Here is an 18,428-nt window from a genome sequence, read left to right on the forward strand (position 1 = left end):
GCATCTGGAAATGTATAACTTCATGTTTACTTTTCATGTAATTATTATCTTTTAACTTAACATCAAATTTATGCTGAAAAGTTGCAACAGTAATCCAGGTGCTTTCTGAGAGCTAGGGTTGTTAGGACCATGGACTAAACACCAAGGCAGTGGGTGTTCAGCTTTAGGATGGGATCTAGAACATGCTTGGGAGAGGCAAAATGCACACATGGCAAAGCTGCTCAGAAAAGTCAAAGCAGGAGCTCAGCTATCAACATGTCCACCCTGTTGCCTATCCATAGCAGATCTGGATGAGAGCAGCTCTGATCAAGGCTAAGGACGGCAGTTGATGCCCTACTCACCAACTGAGTGATGTAACTTATATTGAAGGTACAACTCTCATCAGCTCTTCATCTGATAAGGGACAATGTAAAGAATTGCCCTAAATATGAAGGACCGTGATAAGGTTTATCATAGTTTTTGCCCAAAAAAGGCTGCAGAAAGCCAGCAAGCAATTAGCAGAGCCCTTTCTAAGAACTGGTCTTTCATGTGAGTCAAAGTTGCTGGTCCTTTGACAGAGTCTTATGAAAAAGGGGAGGCAGTGGACCAAGAACAGTACTTGATGTACTGCTATGAGCAGAGAAAGAAAGAAGATACAAGAAGATACAGCTCCAAGGAAGAGCATGAAGTCCTTTTTATAACAGAAGTTTGCAGTGCCATGATGTGCATCTGCAAGATGACTCCAGGAAAGATCTCCATTTTTCTGGGAGAGAAGCTGTCACCTAGCAGAGGCCTTTCTCTGCGCTCTATTGAGCTACATATAGTCCAGCATGAAATACAAACTGGAAGTGATACAAAAATCCTTAGAATGAATGCTATGAAAGGCAAGAGATATCTAAGCCATATTTCAGAAAAATCATGAATTAACAATCAAATGGTGAGGTCCCATCGTGCTACTTTGCAAAATCAGATGGAGCCATGACATTTTGCTTTTGCTCAAGGCAAGTAAATGCCATTTTAGATTTTGATGCCTGCCTCATGCCATGGATTCATATTTAATAGCAAAGACTCAGTATGTGGTTTTCCTATGCCTCACAAAAGAGTATTGACAGATTTCGTTTCATGGCTGCCTCCTGTACCAATTTAGAAAGATGCCCTTTAGGCTGAAGAGATTAATGGACGTATCATAGATCAATGGGTAGTGTCCTGAGGCTTTATGCACAGTACATCATGTCATGTCTTAACATGTAATTTTCAGTGTGTATAGGGAGTTTACTTTGAAACAGCTGTTAGTGGTCTAACAGTTGCTTCAAAGATGCATCATGTAGCCCGTCCAAATGAGCAATCAGGCTCCACAGGACATACCACTTTGGTTATGTGTAGGTAGACAAGAACCAGGAATGGAAAAAATATAAAGTGGTTAATAAAAAGATGGTGCGAAGAGGTTAAAGGGGAAAAAACAGCTTGGTGGGATACAGAATAGTGGAAGAAGAAAGTGTCAGGGCAATGACAGAGAAACTAGGAAAGAAAGATAACAAAAACTAGAAGAGGAAAATGGAGAAGAAAACGGGAAGACAAGGATCTGGGAAGAGGGAGAAAAGGGAATTTCTTCTTACTGTTAGAAGTAATGACTTGTGAGATAGACTGGAGGTTCTGCCTCAGCTGGTACATGTAATGGAAACCGATAGTAAATATTATGCCAAAGGGTTTTAGCTGACAAAGGCGTATAATGTGGGGCACAGGATGATAGAGTAGTCCAGGACTACTCTAGGTTGCTCTGACAGCTCTGCTGCATTTGCACAACAGCTTGCTGGAGTTCTTCCCAATGTGCTGGCTATTATTTCTGAGCTAGAACTGTGAACCTTGTCTCACTGCACAGAAATCGTCTACTGGGAACTGTGGGCCAAGTAATACAGAGTCTTTCTTTAGCTCAGTGGGGCACAACTAACATTTGATAGAAAAAAATAGTACTTGATAGAGTCCACATGTGTTTCTTTTGCTCATTTCCCCTCCTCCACTCATCCATAAATCAACATGCTAATTGTCTCCACACAATTGGCCAAGAGAGAAATGTGGTTGCTCACTGTTTTGCAATTTTAGACTGTGATAAGCCATTTATTCATGTGCTTTAGGCATGATAGTGCAGTTGTAGCTCTTCCTTTGTGCCTGCTGCCCTCAGTGAACAAGGTGCAAGGTTAACATTTATCAGATCGTTTCGGAGGATTCCTGTCAGAAGTCTGCTGCACCGACAGGATGTCTACCCGCCACCTGACAGCAGAGGAGGTAGGACACGAAATGTCTGTGCCTCCAGTGATGCCTGTGCAAGTACCATCGTAAGGCCCAGACTGATCAGGTCCATGCCAAGTAACTCCACAGGATTTCCTGTGCAGCTTCCAGGGGGAGTTTTGTTTGTTTGTTTATTTTCTTTTTTTTTTTTTTTTTTTTTTTTCCCCTGGTAGGCTCATGGCCATATTCTTCAGTGTCACATTCAGTCACTGCACTTGTGGTCTGGCCCGGCGAGGTGGACACCATTCCATGGCTCTCCTCACAAGGGCTGGATTTCCCACAATTGGAGAAAATGTTATCCTTCCAACAGACCCATCATGTATTCTTATGTAGTAACCACTAAGTGGGAGAAAAAACCCCAGCTAATTCTTTGGGAACTGCGTTCCTGTTTACCATGCCCTATATTTTCAGTCTGGGAACTCTTTTTTTCTGTTTTTACTCAAAAGATTTATTCAGTAGGTCCCTGAATGCATTGCACTTTAGCTTAAATGAATCGTTCATCCCTTATCTCGCCTATAGAAAGATACCCTTGTCATGTCAAGAAACAAACCTCTAATGACCTAAGCTAGAAATGCAATCCAAAACCTCATACTGAGGAAATCTGATGCAAAATGCCAGTTGGGGAGTCTTTTATCCTCCTGTCTCACACATCTTTAAACAAGCTCCGAGTGGCTGGGCTGCATAACTATAGCTAGGTATAATTTTGCAAAACCTCAGAATCTTTTAGGACAACATTTGTATGATTATGAAATGGTGGATTGAGATCACAAATAATTTTGAGCCAAAATCTGGGCATAAAACTTTGTTCTCTTTCCCAGAGAGCACTGCAGGAAGAAAGCAACATTTGAACAAATAGTGTGACAAAAATCTTTTAATCCAAAGTACTACACATTCTGAGAGATGTTCTGGAAATTTGGGCTTGATTCTGTGATGCTGAGATTAACATTGTTTTATAGCTCATAGAAGCATGGTGTTCCATGTGCTAGCAAAAGGTGATATAACCATGGCAGTCTATGCATCAGGCATTAAAATCAGTGCCATTGTACCAGTTTACATCAGTGGAAAGTGCCTTGAGATGTTCTGTTTTCTGTAACATATATGTTGGATTTAGCTATTGGAGACAGTAGCTCACAGACTAAACTAGCTCCTGATATGAGATACCATGTAGAGCACAAAATCTTGAGAATTGCTTTACTTTATATGAACCAAAATATTCATTTCATGGATCTATTTCCTCCTCAAGCAATCTTCTCTTAAAAATTTTTTACCCCCTGCCTGTTCTGCCAAGGTACAAATGTACTCATTAATCAAGGTGTACAGCAAACATGGCATTGCTTGAAAAATGCTTGCTCAGTGAACATGCTACTTTCAATTACACAGAGTTCAAGCATGCCTTGGTCTTTTGAAGAATTGCACACCGTTTTCCATGCCATGAAGAGGCATAGTGGCGTTACCTAAAAAAAATCGCTCCTTTATATTTAGCCAGCATTTCAGGCAGCACTTCAGAGCCTGGAGGAGATTATTGCTCATGATTGCTGTTCATAAAGTTCATAGCAGGTGTCCTTTTTTTCTGTAAAGAATGCTATTTCCTCCCTCCCTTTTCTTCCAGATTGTTTTATTTCATAGGAAACTCTGGAGCAATTTACATGCCTTTTGGGTCATGCAAGAAATCTTCTAGCCAGCTGAGCAACTGGATAGAAGTTAAGTATTCTCCAGTTCAGACAGATGGTCTTGTTTAGCTGTCACATTTTAACTGTGTAGCTTACTAAGGCTTTGTAATTCTCTTCAGAACTATCGCTAATATATTGAACAGAATCTTCCTCTTGAACTCTCAAAGCTCTTCACAAACATGATTGAATTTAGCCTTATACCAGCTCCACTGAGTAGATCATTATTGTCATCTTCAAGATGGAAAAGCTGAGAGACGAGGAGTAAGGCCAGATATCTAAATGAGATATCTGACATTAGGCAATGGAGTTCCTGTTCAGACATGCTGGTAACAACTTATGCATAAGAATCTCACTAAATGTTGTAAATGCTATGTCAGCTGTTATTGTTGCTATTATTATTGATGGAAAGTATCCAAGAAGCAAGGAAAACTGAAATGGCATCTGGTAAAGCACAGGCCTGACAAATTTTGAAAGGTGACAGCACTGTGGGTGAAAGCAAAAAGTTGCAGGAGAGGTGAGTCTGGAAGGCAGCCGAGTGGTCAAAAATAAGGGGATGAGCCATCCAGATATTGGCAGGACATTGAGATTAATATCACTACATTCAACAGCTACCCAACCAAATCAGAAGCCTGTACACATTGAGCTGCATCAGATGTCTACTGTTGGGATGACAGTGAACAGCATCTTTCGTGTTTGAAGGTGGTGGGGGGAAAGGAGAGATCCTTGGCCTTACTTTTTTCCATAACCCACATATTGCTATTAACATGAAACCCTGTTGGCAAACACAATGCCACAGTGGCAGTTACTGCAAACAAGGTGTTTATTCAGGGCACAACAATGGCACAAGATACCACAAAGCAAAAAGGACCATCTTCCAAAACAGATGCAGGGTAAATCCCTTTCTGTATTTCCTTAGCTTCACTATTAGCTGTGGACATGGTACACTGCACTTCCAAAGAAATAGTGGCGCTCAAAGAGCACCCTCACATCAGAGGTGACACTAAACAACTGAAGAATAAGAACCATAGTACTTTAGACGGGGGAACTAGAGGGCCATCCCTTCAGAGATATAGGTCAAAATCTGAAAAGAGAAAAAAATTAAAAGAATGCAAAATGATGTAAAAAAATGGTGTAGATTTGCTAAAAAAGGATCATGCAAGACTGTATTGTTACAAGACAATATAATCTAAATAAAGGAAAACACAGAGCTAAGCTTCAGTGAAGAATATAATGGAGTATTACAGAGTTACTGTCATTCTGGTTGGTCATTTGCACAAAAATGGTAAGGTGCGTAAGAAACTGGGTAAGAAAGAGGCATATTTGGGGAGATATTAAAAAAAAAAGGGAGATTCCTATGAGTCCTTCCACAGTCTTCGACCTGTTCTAAACTGGAAGCTTATCGTTTGGAAATAGCAGACAGAGAAGACTTGGTGATCACAGGATGACTGTAACATGCCAAATGATGTAGTCATGGAAGAAGAAAAGATGAACCTGGACTTGGTTATTCATTTGCTTTTTGATAAAAAATCAGCTGTACCTAGAGGTACGGGGTTAATGGTTCAACGAGTATCTGTGTGACACAGAACATCTTTTTATTTGTTCTGAACCTGCCAGTTGTTAGTCTCATCTGATACCTTCTGGGTATTACGAGAGGCAGTGATCGTTCCTCATTTGGCCTTTTCCATGCAGCCTCTGATTTCACAGGTCCATTGTCAAGTATAATTTCTTTTGCAGGCATGTCCTGGTGTATTTATATATTCCTCCATCGCACTGCCTCTAACTGTCTCATCACCCCTGTCTATACCTTTCTACTGAACTCTTCTGAGAAGACAGAATTGCATGCAATACCCAAGATGTAGGGGTGTGCTGTATTTTTACAGCACTTCCGTCTTCTTTTCCTAAAAATATCCTAATACTTGTTTTGCTTTTTTAACCATAATGTTCACAGAGCTAACGTTTTCACAGAAATATCCATTATAACTCAAATATCTATTTCCCAAACTATACAGGTTGCTTCAGAACCCATCACTGTATATATAAATGCCTACTAAACCACTGATCTATGTGTATAAGAAATAATAAAAATAACAATAAGTCTCTAATCCCCAGAAGTGGAAAGTGACAGAAATCAGCCAAAGAACATGCTGCTTTGATTCTTTCCTGACCCACAGCTATCATGAGAAAAATTACTATGTCTCTCCAGATTTCAGCCATCCTATCTGAAATTGGTATTTGTAATCATCTCTCTGAAGAGAGAGAGAGTTGTTGCACTGCACCTGACAGTTTCTCTGGAGAATTATCTGGAGATGTGATAGAAAAGGAAACCAGTTTGATACTATCATTTAAACGAGTGATCTAACTCACATGTTCTCAGTCTTCTGTATTACAACGGACTTCCAAGGCGATCTGAGATACCAGTGAGTGGAGAAAAGACATTTTGCACTGAAGATGCCAATACTACCAGCTGCGTCCTTCCTTGCGCAGTTTGTGCTTGCACACATGCACACACACATGCATGACCTCTCTGAAGTTTACTAGCATGAGTAGCAATTAAATGTGCGTGGCGCTCATCCTGGGGGGACTCGTATCATAGCAGAGGGAATCAATTAGAGGAGTCATAGAATCATTTAGGTTGGAAAAGACCCTTAAGATCATCAAATCCAACTGTTAGGAAAGCTATCTACAATTCAATCCAGCAGTGCTTTTTATTTTCCTGTTGCTCTCTGGTTCTGTGGCTGACAAAAAGAGATCATGCAAACCTGTAGGTTTGTGATCTGCCCTAAGAGAACTTGCATTTCTTGTATCTGCGGCCAGTCTTGTAGCTGTATTCTCAGCTGTGTGAAATACTGAGGGTAAGCCATTTTTCTTAACATCAGCAGCTAGTCATAGGTTCACTACTGGTGAAGAAGGTGACACCAAGGTCTTTGTCACAAATTACAGCATCTCTAGTGTACATTTTCCTTCCATATTTTACTTCTCTTCCCATGCATGTTCTTTTTAACTAGCTTTCCTGTTCTGCGTTTGCTGTTTTTCCTACACTTCTTGTGTTTTCTGGCATTCTTCCAACATACTCTATATGGCTTTTAAAATTGTTTTATAAATCCTTTGAACTAAACTACTGACCTTAATCTCTTACTCTTCTCCTTATGCAAGGATTGAGATGGTATGTTCCTATCTGCAGTGACAGTCTGTCCTACTATCTTTAGCTGTAAAGATGGTGAAGTCGTGACAAAAAACCCAAGAGCTACAAAATATTTTGAAGATCAGACAGGACACAGGGACAGTCTATATAAAACCTTCTCCTGCTCCTATCCCAGACTGAGCACTCTTTCTTTCCTTAACATCTCTTAACACCAGAAGATGACAGAACATTTGGATAGTTCAAACAGACAGTGTCAGCATTTTAGGTGGCTGAGTTAGACAGGTCAAGAGCCAAGGTAAAAATCGCAGTTTATACTAATTTGTTATTTTATTAAAGTAATCATTCAAATCTCGGCAGAGCCAACATCTGGAACAATATCTATTTTAATGTGACATAAATTATCACCATAAGGAATACAGCAGAATGATCAGTAACCAGAGAGAAATTATTTCTGAGATGGATAACTAATATTTCTTGAGAATTCAGTTGATTAAGAAGTGTGATTGCTTATTTGATCACGAGTTAAATTACTGAAACAAATAGTAATGGAACAGTATGAGATGCAGATGTGATGAAAAAGCCTTTTGAGCCATAGTTTCGAGGATGTAAATTCTGAACCGTTTCCAGAGACAGTTATTTCACTGAAATAACAGGACACGTCTTGAGTGAGGACAGAATAAAAAAAAAAAAAAAAACCGCAAAAATAAATTGACAGTCTGGCACAAAAGTTTCTAAATGAGGGTTACTGCCTCTACATTTCATTTGCAAAATACAGCAAGCCTTTTAAGCCTATAAAACTACATTTACTTTCATTTGGATTGGCAGAGCCAGACAGATAGACAGTACAGCATAGACACAAGAACCAGACTCTGCATGAGCCAAATATGTCACACTAGGTTCAACTCTTGGCTTGCCCAGGGATTTTCTCCTGTAACATAGGACAAACCACTTCCTTTGCCTGGGCCTCCCTCTCTTATCTGTGCAAGACAAATGCTGTCACACCGTGCTTTTTAGTGCTTAGTATGGTGAGGCTCATGCATGAGTTGTGGTCATTGGTGAAAATGTCAAGGTTGGGGATACTGCGAGTTTTGCCAATGCATGAATGATACAGATAGAGAGCACATGCAAATCAGACTGCAAAGATGTAGAGTTGGGATATATTATAAGAGTATGGAGACTTCCAAGTGAACTCTGATCAGAGCTGCTAGGTCTACACGTATCTACTGATATCAGACCCCAGCTGGCTCAGAAAATTATCCTGACTTTCTGCTGTTATTTGGTCAAACCAGAAGAGTAAGTCTTTTAGGTGTAATTAATAGTCTTATGTAAGAGTAACAGAAATTAACTTTTCCTGCTTTAGTTTGTGAGAGATCTGCCAGCATAAAGCTCCTACTAATATTAAAGTCTTCTCATCACCAGCAAAGCTTTTTTTGTAATGCTCTAGGGATGTGCACTAGTGGTTGCCTCCAGGAAAACCTCCCTGCTAGTGCTGAGGAGCCAATCCCAAAATCCAAATGAGAGAGGTCAAATCTGGGAAGAAATAGAAAAGGATGATGCCAGCATTGAACTGCTCGCTGATGCTTTGATCTTCTCAGTGAGACACTGCGATGGGGAGATAAAATGGATGATGAGAGCGGTAAAACACTGGAACAGGTTGCCCAGAGAGGCAGTGGAGGCCCCATCCCTGGAAACATTCAAGGCCAGGTTGGACGGGGCTCTGAGCAACCTGATCTAGTTAGTGGTGTCGCTGCTCACCACAGGGGGGTTGGACTAGATGACCTCTAGGGGTCCCTTCCAACCCAAAACATTCTATGATTCTATGATTCTATGATAAACATTGCAGGGCAGCTGGAGTGTATCAGGTCTGCCACAGGTACAGAATTTAGTCAGCTACTCCAAAAGTGACATGGCTGCTGCAGAAAGTATAAGGAGAGTTGTAAGGCACTGAACTGATTTAAACTTATCTGGTCATCCATGATAAATAGGGAGTTGTTAAGAGAAAAAAAAGAAAGGGGGAGAAAAAGAGAGAAAGAGAAGCCAGAAAAAATGGCAGGATAACACCATTATTATTTCAAGAAAAAATGCATTATTAACCTCAAAGTCAGGGCAGTGTTCTTTTGGAAGGCTTTCACATGGAACCCTAAAGATTACACACAGGTTAATATAGATATATTGCCCTTAGAAATTATACAGTTTCAACTAGACTTCTAATACGTAACGTGCAAAACAGAGTCATTTAGTATCGATAACACATTCCCACTTCCTCCAAAAATAACCCTGTAACCTTGTTCCATCTGAGGTAAAACTCTTGCATAGGCCTAGTGCTTATTAAAAAATACTAATATTGAGCAAATGATGTATAAAGCTGCTTAAGATTATTTTCTATAAATAGAGCATTGCTAAGCACTATTTTGGCTTCAAATTGCTGGTTTTTGAGTGGGATTTGCTAGGTGAAATTCTGTGTAGAGATTGAACAGTTGCAGCACAGTCCCTTTGGCCTTAAGATCTGTGAGCTCCTAAATGATCACAGTTAGTTTACCTGTCTTATGCTCCTGAGACATACGATTTCGTTGACTATTCATAAAATAACTGGATCCTCCCCGGAAATGTTGATAGATACCAAATGTTTCATACGTTTTAGCTCAAATAATAATTTGTCCTTAAATTTGTCCTAAAAATGTTTCTTGTAATTCCCATATTTAGAACCCATTGATCATCCCAGTCAAGGAGCAGAAATAATATAATGCGAATTAGATGACCAGTCTCACATCACTGAGTAATGAAAAAACAAATAACTGGATGACATAAAAATATTTCCTGGGCTGCAGTTCAGTGAACAACTTTAATGAATGTATTCAAATACTGAGCAGTTCAGAAATCAAGAATAAATCAGAGAAAGAAAAGGTTGAACTTACTGGGTGCTGTATTTGTGGTGCGCGTTCTCACCAGCTGTAGTGAGTGTGTTTCTGTCATGAGGCTGATGCTGTCCCCTTTACATTCTGCTCACCACCTTTCCCGATGCCCAGGAGCCTCCTCTTAATTCCTTCTCTGTTGCTGCAGCTTCTAAAACTGCTTTATGTCTTTTATGCTGTCATATTTACTTGCACTAAAAGGTACTGCAAACCAATTTACAGCTATGTATAGCATCACTTTTTACATGTCACCATATTAAAGAGCCTTGTAGCATTTCCATTTTAAAGCCTTATTTGAGATTTTATAAATCCTGCCTGCTTATAATTACATCAGGCTGAAGACAACAGTATAAATGTTAACCCCACAGACTGATTTACAGGGAATGGTAGGCGTCCATTTATTTTAAAATATGAGGCATCAGAAAAGGCATTGATTTTGCAGTGTCTTTTTTTTAATACTAGACTTTAATTCACAAAAGAACACAAAAGCTCTGTTTATTTACCTTGTAACGGGACATAAGTCAACTGGAATTAATGGAACTACAGTATAAGGAAATAGAAGGAACTGGCTAAAATTTGTCAAGGGTTGTCTTTTTCACATTGTCCTTTACATGAGAACACAAGGGATTTCTTGAAGAGATTCAAAGCTGATATATAGAACAAAGAAAAATTTTTTTTTTTTCTTTATGAAGTATATGATCAGTGGCTTCTCTGGGGGTTAATCAAGGCAAACCTTGTGGCTGAATTACAAATAGGAGCTATCGATCTCACGGTATATTAGGAGCAGCTTTACAGAGTATGGGTCATGGCTGTTGGGTCGTGCACTGTTTGGATGACAGGAGCAGTGGGGTGTCACGGGGGTCTGTCCTGGGACCCATGCTGTTTAACATCTTTATCAACAGCCCAGAGGAGGCAAGGGAAGGCATGTCTGTGGGGTTTGCAGATGACACCACACTGGGGGGACCAGTCAATAGGCAGGAGGGCAGGCTAGAGAGACAGGCCAGCATGGATGCTGTTGGTCACAGATGGGAACAAAGCTGTGCTGTCTTACACAAGCAGAGGCTGTGATACAAAACGTACAGCTCTTTCTCAGCCTCCTCCAGTCCTCTTGTTTACAGCACAGCCTTACTTGTTAGTTGTTGTATTCTGTTTAATCTCTCTTTGCAAGTGGACTACTGGGCATTGACCAGTGCCACGGGCCAGGAAACATCGCTCCACAGAACTATCTTTATTTCAGCTTTCAGTATGTTACTGTTCCCCTGCCTGTCCCTCAGGCCTTGATAAATCTCATCAAATCCTTTTCAGATTGAAATCCTACTCTTCCCAAGCTGTAACATGTTTTGCAGCATGTATTTCTCTATAGTTGTCTTGGTCTCTTGTTGACAGTCTTCAGGTATCAGTTCTTTGGCTGGTAAATGTCTTCCTTATTCTTAGATTTATCCACTCTGTTTTGTTCAGAGCAATGCGTGGGGATAATAAATTGGCTCACAAGTACCTGACACTGCATCTTAGTTCTTTCTACCATGCCAGTTTTTCATAATACTGAATCCTAGGGATGCCTGGAAGAAGCCAGCAGCTTTTTTTCCACTTACACATCTCCCAGAAGAGCTGCAAGCTGCCTGGTTTTCTCTAGTAAACTCACTCAATTCCACAAAAGGTGTTCAACTAGTTTAATAGATTTATTCCAGAATATGATAATAAACAGTTGTTTCAAATGTCAATGTTAAGGCTTGCAAAATGTAACTATGTACATGCATAAGATCAGAGCATAAATCAGCTCCGTAAATCAGCTTTGTAAATATTTATGAGCACAGGGCTCTTTGTTTCAAACTTAATCCTTCTGTGTCCTCATCTTAAATTTTCACTTGCTTTAATTTATGGCTGGTAGCCTGGGCTGCGTACCTGACATTGCTAAATTGCTGCCTGTTTTCTCTGGTATTGTGTATACCACAATCCTAAATCTTCATTGACTGCAGGTGAATGTATGATCTACAGAAAGAAACCTGTACGGAGGGGCAGATTCTGAATTCTGATGGGCCCATGTGGAGTTTAGCAGGCGCCACGTTGCTGACCTAAAGCATAGCCTGGGTTTGTCCACGTGAGCTGCCATCCCTGCAGCGGCCGCAGGACAGGCAGGACCCAAGTTCCCTGTTTTGTTGGTATTTTGGATGGGGCTGGTTATTCAGGAAGGAGAGGAAGAGGAGAGGCATCAAAAAGATGATTGGAAGGATGAAAGGTAAAGGTGTGGAATGAAGGAGATGTGAAGAGGCTGTGAAGGAGCAGTGGGAGAAGAATCAGGGCTGTTAGGATACAGCAGAGACAGTCTAGTGGGGACTGCAAAGATGAGTTATCATTTCATGCAAAAGCCTTTATCTCCCTGACTCCTTCTCCTGTGGCCATGGACCCAGGCATCTTGGCATTTTGGTGGCCCAGAGGAGAGGGAATGACCTTTTTACTCCTTCCTTTGCAGCAGTCACAGATGAGGGTGGAAGTACGCAATCATATAGGCATCATTTTTTTGCAGTTTTTACAAAGCTGTGCATGTGCTCCCTACTCCTATTTGTGCATGTTAGCACTGCAGTTTCTATTACTCCTCAATAATCCACACAAAAATCTCTTAGTTGCTTTTTCTCCCTATTTAACTGGTAGCAGATAGCACCATGTTCATTTATATAATAACCAGAAACAAAATCTAAAAATAAATCTACTGATAATTTTCCAGTGTTTATTTAACTGGATCCTTGAAGTTCCTGAGTGGTCAGTTTGGACTGAGATAAGTGCTATCATTTTTCTTCTCTCTTGTCTGCTGGCTCTTCAGCCTTCTTGAACTGCAACACACAAGGGGTCTGAACAGGTGGTGCTGGTGGCAATTCAGGATGGATTATTGTCATTGAGGAGTTGGTTTCTGCTGCTTCCTGAGAGGCTTTGGCAGGAGCTGTGGCTCCTGAGATCCTGCCAGGCACACTTTCCCACATGTTTCTATGTGTCTTCACTGAAACTGCACAGGATCAGCAGAAAAGGGGTGTTTGGGTGTGAAACATTTTCCATGGTGTTTACACATCTTCATTTGAGATTTGTAAGGACAGCCAGATGCGCTGCCATTTAAACAATTACCTGTATTTAACCGTGTTTGCATTTTCATTAGTGAAAAATAATAGGGAAAAATAACTCATTGATTTGCATGCAGACTTATCCAAAGGTTCCTATACATTGTACAAATATACATCATTTAGTGTCTTCGCATGCATTTAATCATACCCATGTAGAGTTAAGTGTCCTTCTGACTGCAGTGGTATCATTCATTAGTAATTCCCCTGAAGTCTGATGATCACAGGCTTGGCGTAAACACAAAAACAAATTCTTTGAAGAGTAGATTTTGAGAAGCTTGTTGGCTCTTCTTTCTTCAGTTGTGACAAATTTTGTATTTTTACTCCTCAAGCACACTGCTGGTGTACTTGAGGAAATAAAATGCTGTTTGATCAAATAGGACGTTTGTCTTTGGTGAGTTGTGCTTAAGGCTTTTATTCTTTCATTTGTGTAGTCAGTCAAAATAGATCTAAGATCTTTTGCAGGTGAAAACTTCCAGGTGTGTCCCTTCACCTCATGTTTCCTACTGGCCAGTTCCAGGCAAGTCACGTCCATGACTTTCTGCAGTCCCCTTGCTCTCCACATCCAGGACACAGGGCTGGGGTGGGATCCAGGTCTTGTGAGCCAAAGGCTGGCAGGTTTTGGAAATGCAGAGTAGTCATCATGAAAGCACGGAAATTTCAGGAGCCTCTTGAGAGGAATTAATGATGGCATTGCTCTCCATCTACTTCCTAGAAAAAAAAGAGAGCATAGTTCTCTTTTCATTAACTCCAGTGAGATTGACGGAAAACCTCTGCTTCTGTGAAATTAATTGAGTAAGAACAGGAGTGTATCCTCACACAAGCAGATACCTTGTCTAGATGCACAAGCCAAGTCTGAGATGTTTCCTTGAACGTGCAGCACTGGTTCTTTCTGCAACAGAGAGCAGCAAGCAAACCCTCAGAAATGGTGGCCTCCGTGTTACGTACCCGCTTTCCCTGCAGTCCCTCTCCTTCATCCTGGAGGATCCAGGACTGAGTTCCCTGCTGAGGCTTCCTCTTAAAATTATGCCTCTCCAGAGACCTGGGATTGTGAACGACCTCTGTTTGCAACACTAAGTACAGTAAATGCTATTGTGTTATCTAACAGTAGCGAATTAAATAATCCCACTCTCGTCGCTTTCTAACAGGATAATGTTAAAGGCATTCCTCTGAGATGGAGAGTAATAATTTGCTAATTCCCCTCAGTATTTCATGCTTCTCAGTAGTGCAGCTAATTTTCTCTGAGTACCTTATTAACATTCACAATGACTTTGCAGTCCCACCCTAATAGCTCTCCACAGAGGCAGTGACTGTGAAGGTGAGAGCTGACAGTGACACATTTTCCTCCTTTTTCTCCGCAGCCTGTATTATCCTGGTTTCCATCCGCTGAGGGCTGTCCAGCTGATGCGAGTCGGCAAACTGCAGTACAGTCAAGATATGTTTCCTCAAGCACTGGAGACCTTGAAACAGGCCAGTACTGTGAACTGTTTCTTCCCTGTCCCCCTCCCTTGCTTCCCCCAAACCTGCTGTGTGTCTCCCCCTTCTGTTCTGACTGGACCTCATGCCTTTGGATACTCCTCACTGCTTTTTCTAGCGGTGGTGTTTCCCCGGGCTGCAGCTGAGTATGGTGATGGGTCACTCTTGCTCAGCGTTTCAGACACGGACTTCCTCCAGTATCAGTCACTGCTAATCACAGTTCAATAGCTCAGAGGTGCATGGGTGAAAAATTACTGTTAGATCCAAAGAGATAAAAATATCTCAGTGCCTCATACTCTCCTTCTTTCTGTAGCAAAGTGAATCTGGGAGCACTGAAAGTACAGCAGGAGTAGAGTTGCAGTCTCTACCCTCCTTTTTGCCTATCAGCAATCTGTGATTTCAGATTGGAGAACTTTACCTTTAATGCTTGTATTTTATTGTGAGCCACGCTAAAGTCAACAGGCATCTCCTCGATCCCTCCTATTTCTATATGATTCACCGTCTTTCTCTTCCTTGATCTGGTTTTGCAGCTGGAGCTTTGCTAGTTACATTTCAGCTTTAACCCAACCCTCTTGTACCTGAGCTGATTTTTATATTAATTTCCTCTTACCCCAGGCTCTTATTTGTCCAGCTGTTACACTGCTGTTAGTATCATCTTAAAGATGTTGAAGAATCCCCTTCCAAGTGCAACATGTCCTCAGGCTGTAGGCTCTCACTCACTTCCCATCTCAAGCCCTCAATCACTGCGAGGGTGTTTTTCTCTCCCTGGAAGATGTGCTGCCTCCAGTTTCCCCCAAAGAGGTCTTGCGCTTATTCCCTTGTATTATTGATTGTCCTGTGGTCGCCTTGGCCTGAAGACAGTGCATGCTCCGTGCCATTCCCCCTCTCATCCCTTGGCCCACCTCCAGTGCCTGACACAGCCTCCTCATTGCCTTTGCTGAGCATAGAACCACAGAATGCTTTGGGTTGGCAGGGACCTTTAGAGGTCATCTAGCCCAACGCCTCTGCAATGAGCAGGGACATCTTCAACCAGATCAGGTTGCTCAGAGCCCCGTCCAACCCCAACCTTGAATGTTTCCAGGCATGGGGCCTCCACTACCTCTCTGGGCAACCCGTTCCAGTGTTTCACCACCCTCATTGTAAAAAATTTCTTCCTTATATCCAGTCTAAACCTATCCTGTTGTAGTTTAAAACCATTACCCCTTGTCCTGTCACAGCTGGCCCTGCTAAAAAGATTGTCCCCATCTTTCCTATAGGCCCCCTTTAAGTACTGAAAGGCTGCAATCAGGTCTCCCCACAGCTTTCTCTTCTCCAGGCTGAACAAGCCCAACTCTCTCAGCCTGTCCTCATAGGAGAGGTGCTCCAGCCCTCGGATCATTTTTGTAGCCTTCCTGCTGCAGTAATCTACCTGGCCCAGCTACTTGCCTGTTGCTCTGGGCAGGAGCGGGCCCCAGCTTTGGCACCAGTGTTGGAAAGAAGTGCAGAAGTTGTCTGTCTGTCCCCTTTGTTTAACATCCATACTGTGCAAAGAGCTAGGCTTGTGGCAAAGAGTTAGGGCAGCTGCTTGGGCTAGAAGGGGATGGGCGTCTGCACTGGGGGTGGGGGAAGGAGGGGTTTTTACTCCTGCCTGGATCCCCTATAAAATTAATATCAATCATGACTCTCTAGATAACTCAGTATTTTGTACTTAGATTTTTCAACCCCTGTTTTAACATCTGATTAATTATGCAAGCTGAATAACTGATAATTTCCACATGTTGAAATAATAAATCAGCTTTTAATACAATGCCAGTCTTACTAAGTCTTGGTAACTTAAATCTTCACTTGATATATTTAACTTAAATTATGGCCAATTCTGATCATTGAAAAGCAGATGGAAGAGTAATCAATTCTATTTTCCATGCATTATTCAGAAGTAAGTCATATATCTGTCATGTGCCAGGTAATCTGCTCTGCTGTTTCCCCCATAATATTTATAATTCCCAAACATTCAGACTTTCCTTTTCAGAAGGTGGAATGAGACCCCAGTCAGAGGGGGTCTTTCATTGATACTGCTGCAATATATCAACAGGCATTCTTCTAATTGCATTTCTCATACAATACTGCATTAAATTAAACTGGAGTGAATACCCCGAGAGCCATCTGACTGCTGCTCATCAGTGAAGGTGGAAGTTGTGATGGGGTTTCTACTAAAGAAGTTGCCTGTTGCAAGCCAGATTGGCACCATATTATCCTTTGAATACTGAGCAATGCCTAACACAGAAACCTTTCTTCAGTTTGTGATCTCCTCTTTCAAATCCCTGGGAAGGGGGATAAGGCTGCTGCTTCTTACTGTTCTGTGCCATACTTCGGTGCCTCTCTGACTGTGGTCTCCAAGCCATTAGTGGTCCACAAGGACACAGTTAAGTGCTTTACAGCTGAGATGCAGGACCATTTACAAACTAATCCTGTGTTGGTTTTGCCTATTCCCCATTCAGCCTCCCCCTTTTCACCCACATGTGTGAGACAGGGGGGAGACTGAACTCCCGCTCTCTGGGAGCACAGCTGAGAGGAGGAAAAGCTTCTTGTCATCCTGTTTCTCCATGCAGCTTGTAAGCATAGGACACAGCACTGCTTTGGATGAGACCTGAAACTGGTTCCCTTCATTAGTGTCTACACTGGGACAAATTAGAGCAAGATAAAATTCCCAGTTTGTTGTGAGTAAAGGATGTGATTCCTAACATAACTCAGATAATGTCCTGGAGTTATATGAGAACACAGTGTGGCCCTTTGTGATTAGATGTGCCGACAGAGCACGCCACACGCTCAGAGCAGAAACTCGGTTACCTTCTCTGCTTCATTACTCTTCTTAATACACTCTGACACCCAATAGCACCCTGTTGGAGCCCTCGTCAGGCTAATTTCAGTGTGGCATTAAGGAGAAGGATGTGGAAGGTGTAGAGGAATTGGGATCTGAGTGAAATTCACCTCACTCCTATAAATCCTGTTTAATCAGGCACCGCCTCAGAGCTGCTGGGGATTGACAGCCCCTCTGCATCAGATGCGCCGTCTGTCAAGGCCAGCAGATCTTCATGCACAGCCCTGCAGCCCAGCGCTTGCTGCTGCTCTCTCTGCCACCTCCAAGGAATCACTAAGCATAACCACCTTACTCCTAGTGCCCTTTGGGTTTTAGCTCTCTGTCCTGCACCCCCAAAGGCAGCTTAAATAATGTGGATGGCTTTATGTTACCCATTAAAATTAAATCAGCTCCTGAAAGTATATTAGGCCCTGCAGAATCTAATTTGCTAGGTTTTGGAAATGGAATGTTACAGACAGGCAATACTCCACTTCTGGAATAAAACCTGAATGTAGCCCTTGGTTTATTGTACGACCAACATATTATTTTTTAAATTTGAATACATGTATATATGAAACATATAATGGTGGGAGGACAAATGGAATTATAGATCAGAAAAACCTTTGTCAGAAGAAGACGAGGAGCCCAGTCAGGCAAATCTAAATGAAAGAGCCTGGAATGACTGTAAAAAGTGGCAATATCAAAAGTTGCAACAAGCTGTCTTGTGACAAGAAAAGCTGGGAAGTAGCACTCCTGCAGGAGCCCAGGATGGGTCTGCATCTCTGGAGCTCACTGGACGCCCTAGCAAGTGCGTAGATTTATCCTGAGGTGCGCTCATTAGCATAAATATTCGTTAGGTGTCAGTTGTTACCTTCACAGCACTGTAAGCTCACCTGTTTTGTTGCCCATGACCTGAGCGGGGCTGGTCTCGGTTTGGGGGGACAGTCAGGGTGCAGAGGGGAAGGCTTGGATTCAAGATGACTTCATTTCTGAGCTGATGAGTGCTGCAGCGCCTTGTCT

At 41.8% G+C, this 18,428-nt stretch overlaps 1 protein-coding gene across 1 annotated transcript in view; it reads left to right on the forward strand.

Annotated features, from left to right (window-relative positions):
* The window catches only part of SMYD3 (SET and MYND domain containing 3), a 406,699-nt gene extending 391,899 nt beyond the window's left edge, over window positions 1-14,800 (forward strand). Inside the window, exon 9 of the mRNA XM_035900270.1 lies at window positions 14,458-14,800. Within this exon, the coding sequence (XP_035756163.1) occupies window positions 14,458-14,800 (343 nt within the window). The remainder of the gene's footprint in view (window positions 1-14,457) is intronic.
* The last annotated feature ends 3,628 nt before the right edge of the window (window positions 14,801-18,428 follow it).

Source organism: Egretta garzetta, unplaced genomic scaffold, assembly GCF_000687185.1.
Source record: "Egretta garzetta isolate BGI_Z169 unplaced genomic scaffold, ASM68718v1 scaffold248, whole genome shotgun sequence".
In the NCBI taxonomy this organism is placed as follows: Eukaryota; Metazoa; Chordata; class Aves; order Pelecaniformes; family Ardeidae; genus Egretta; species Egretta garzetta.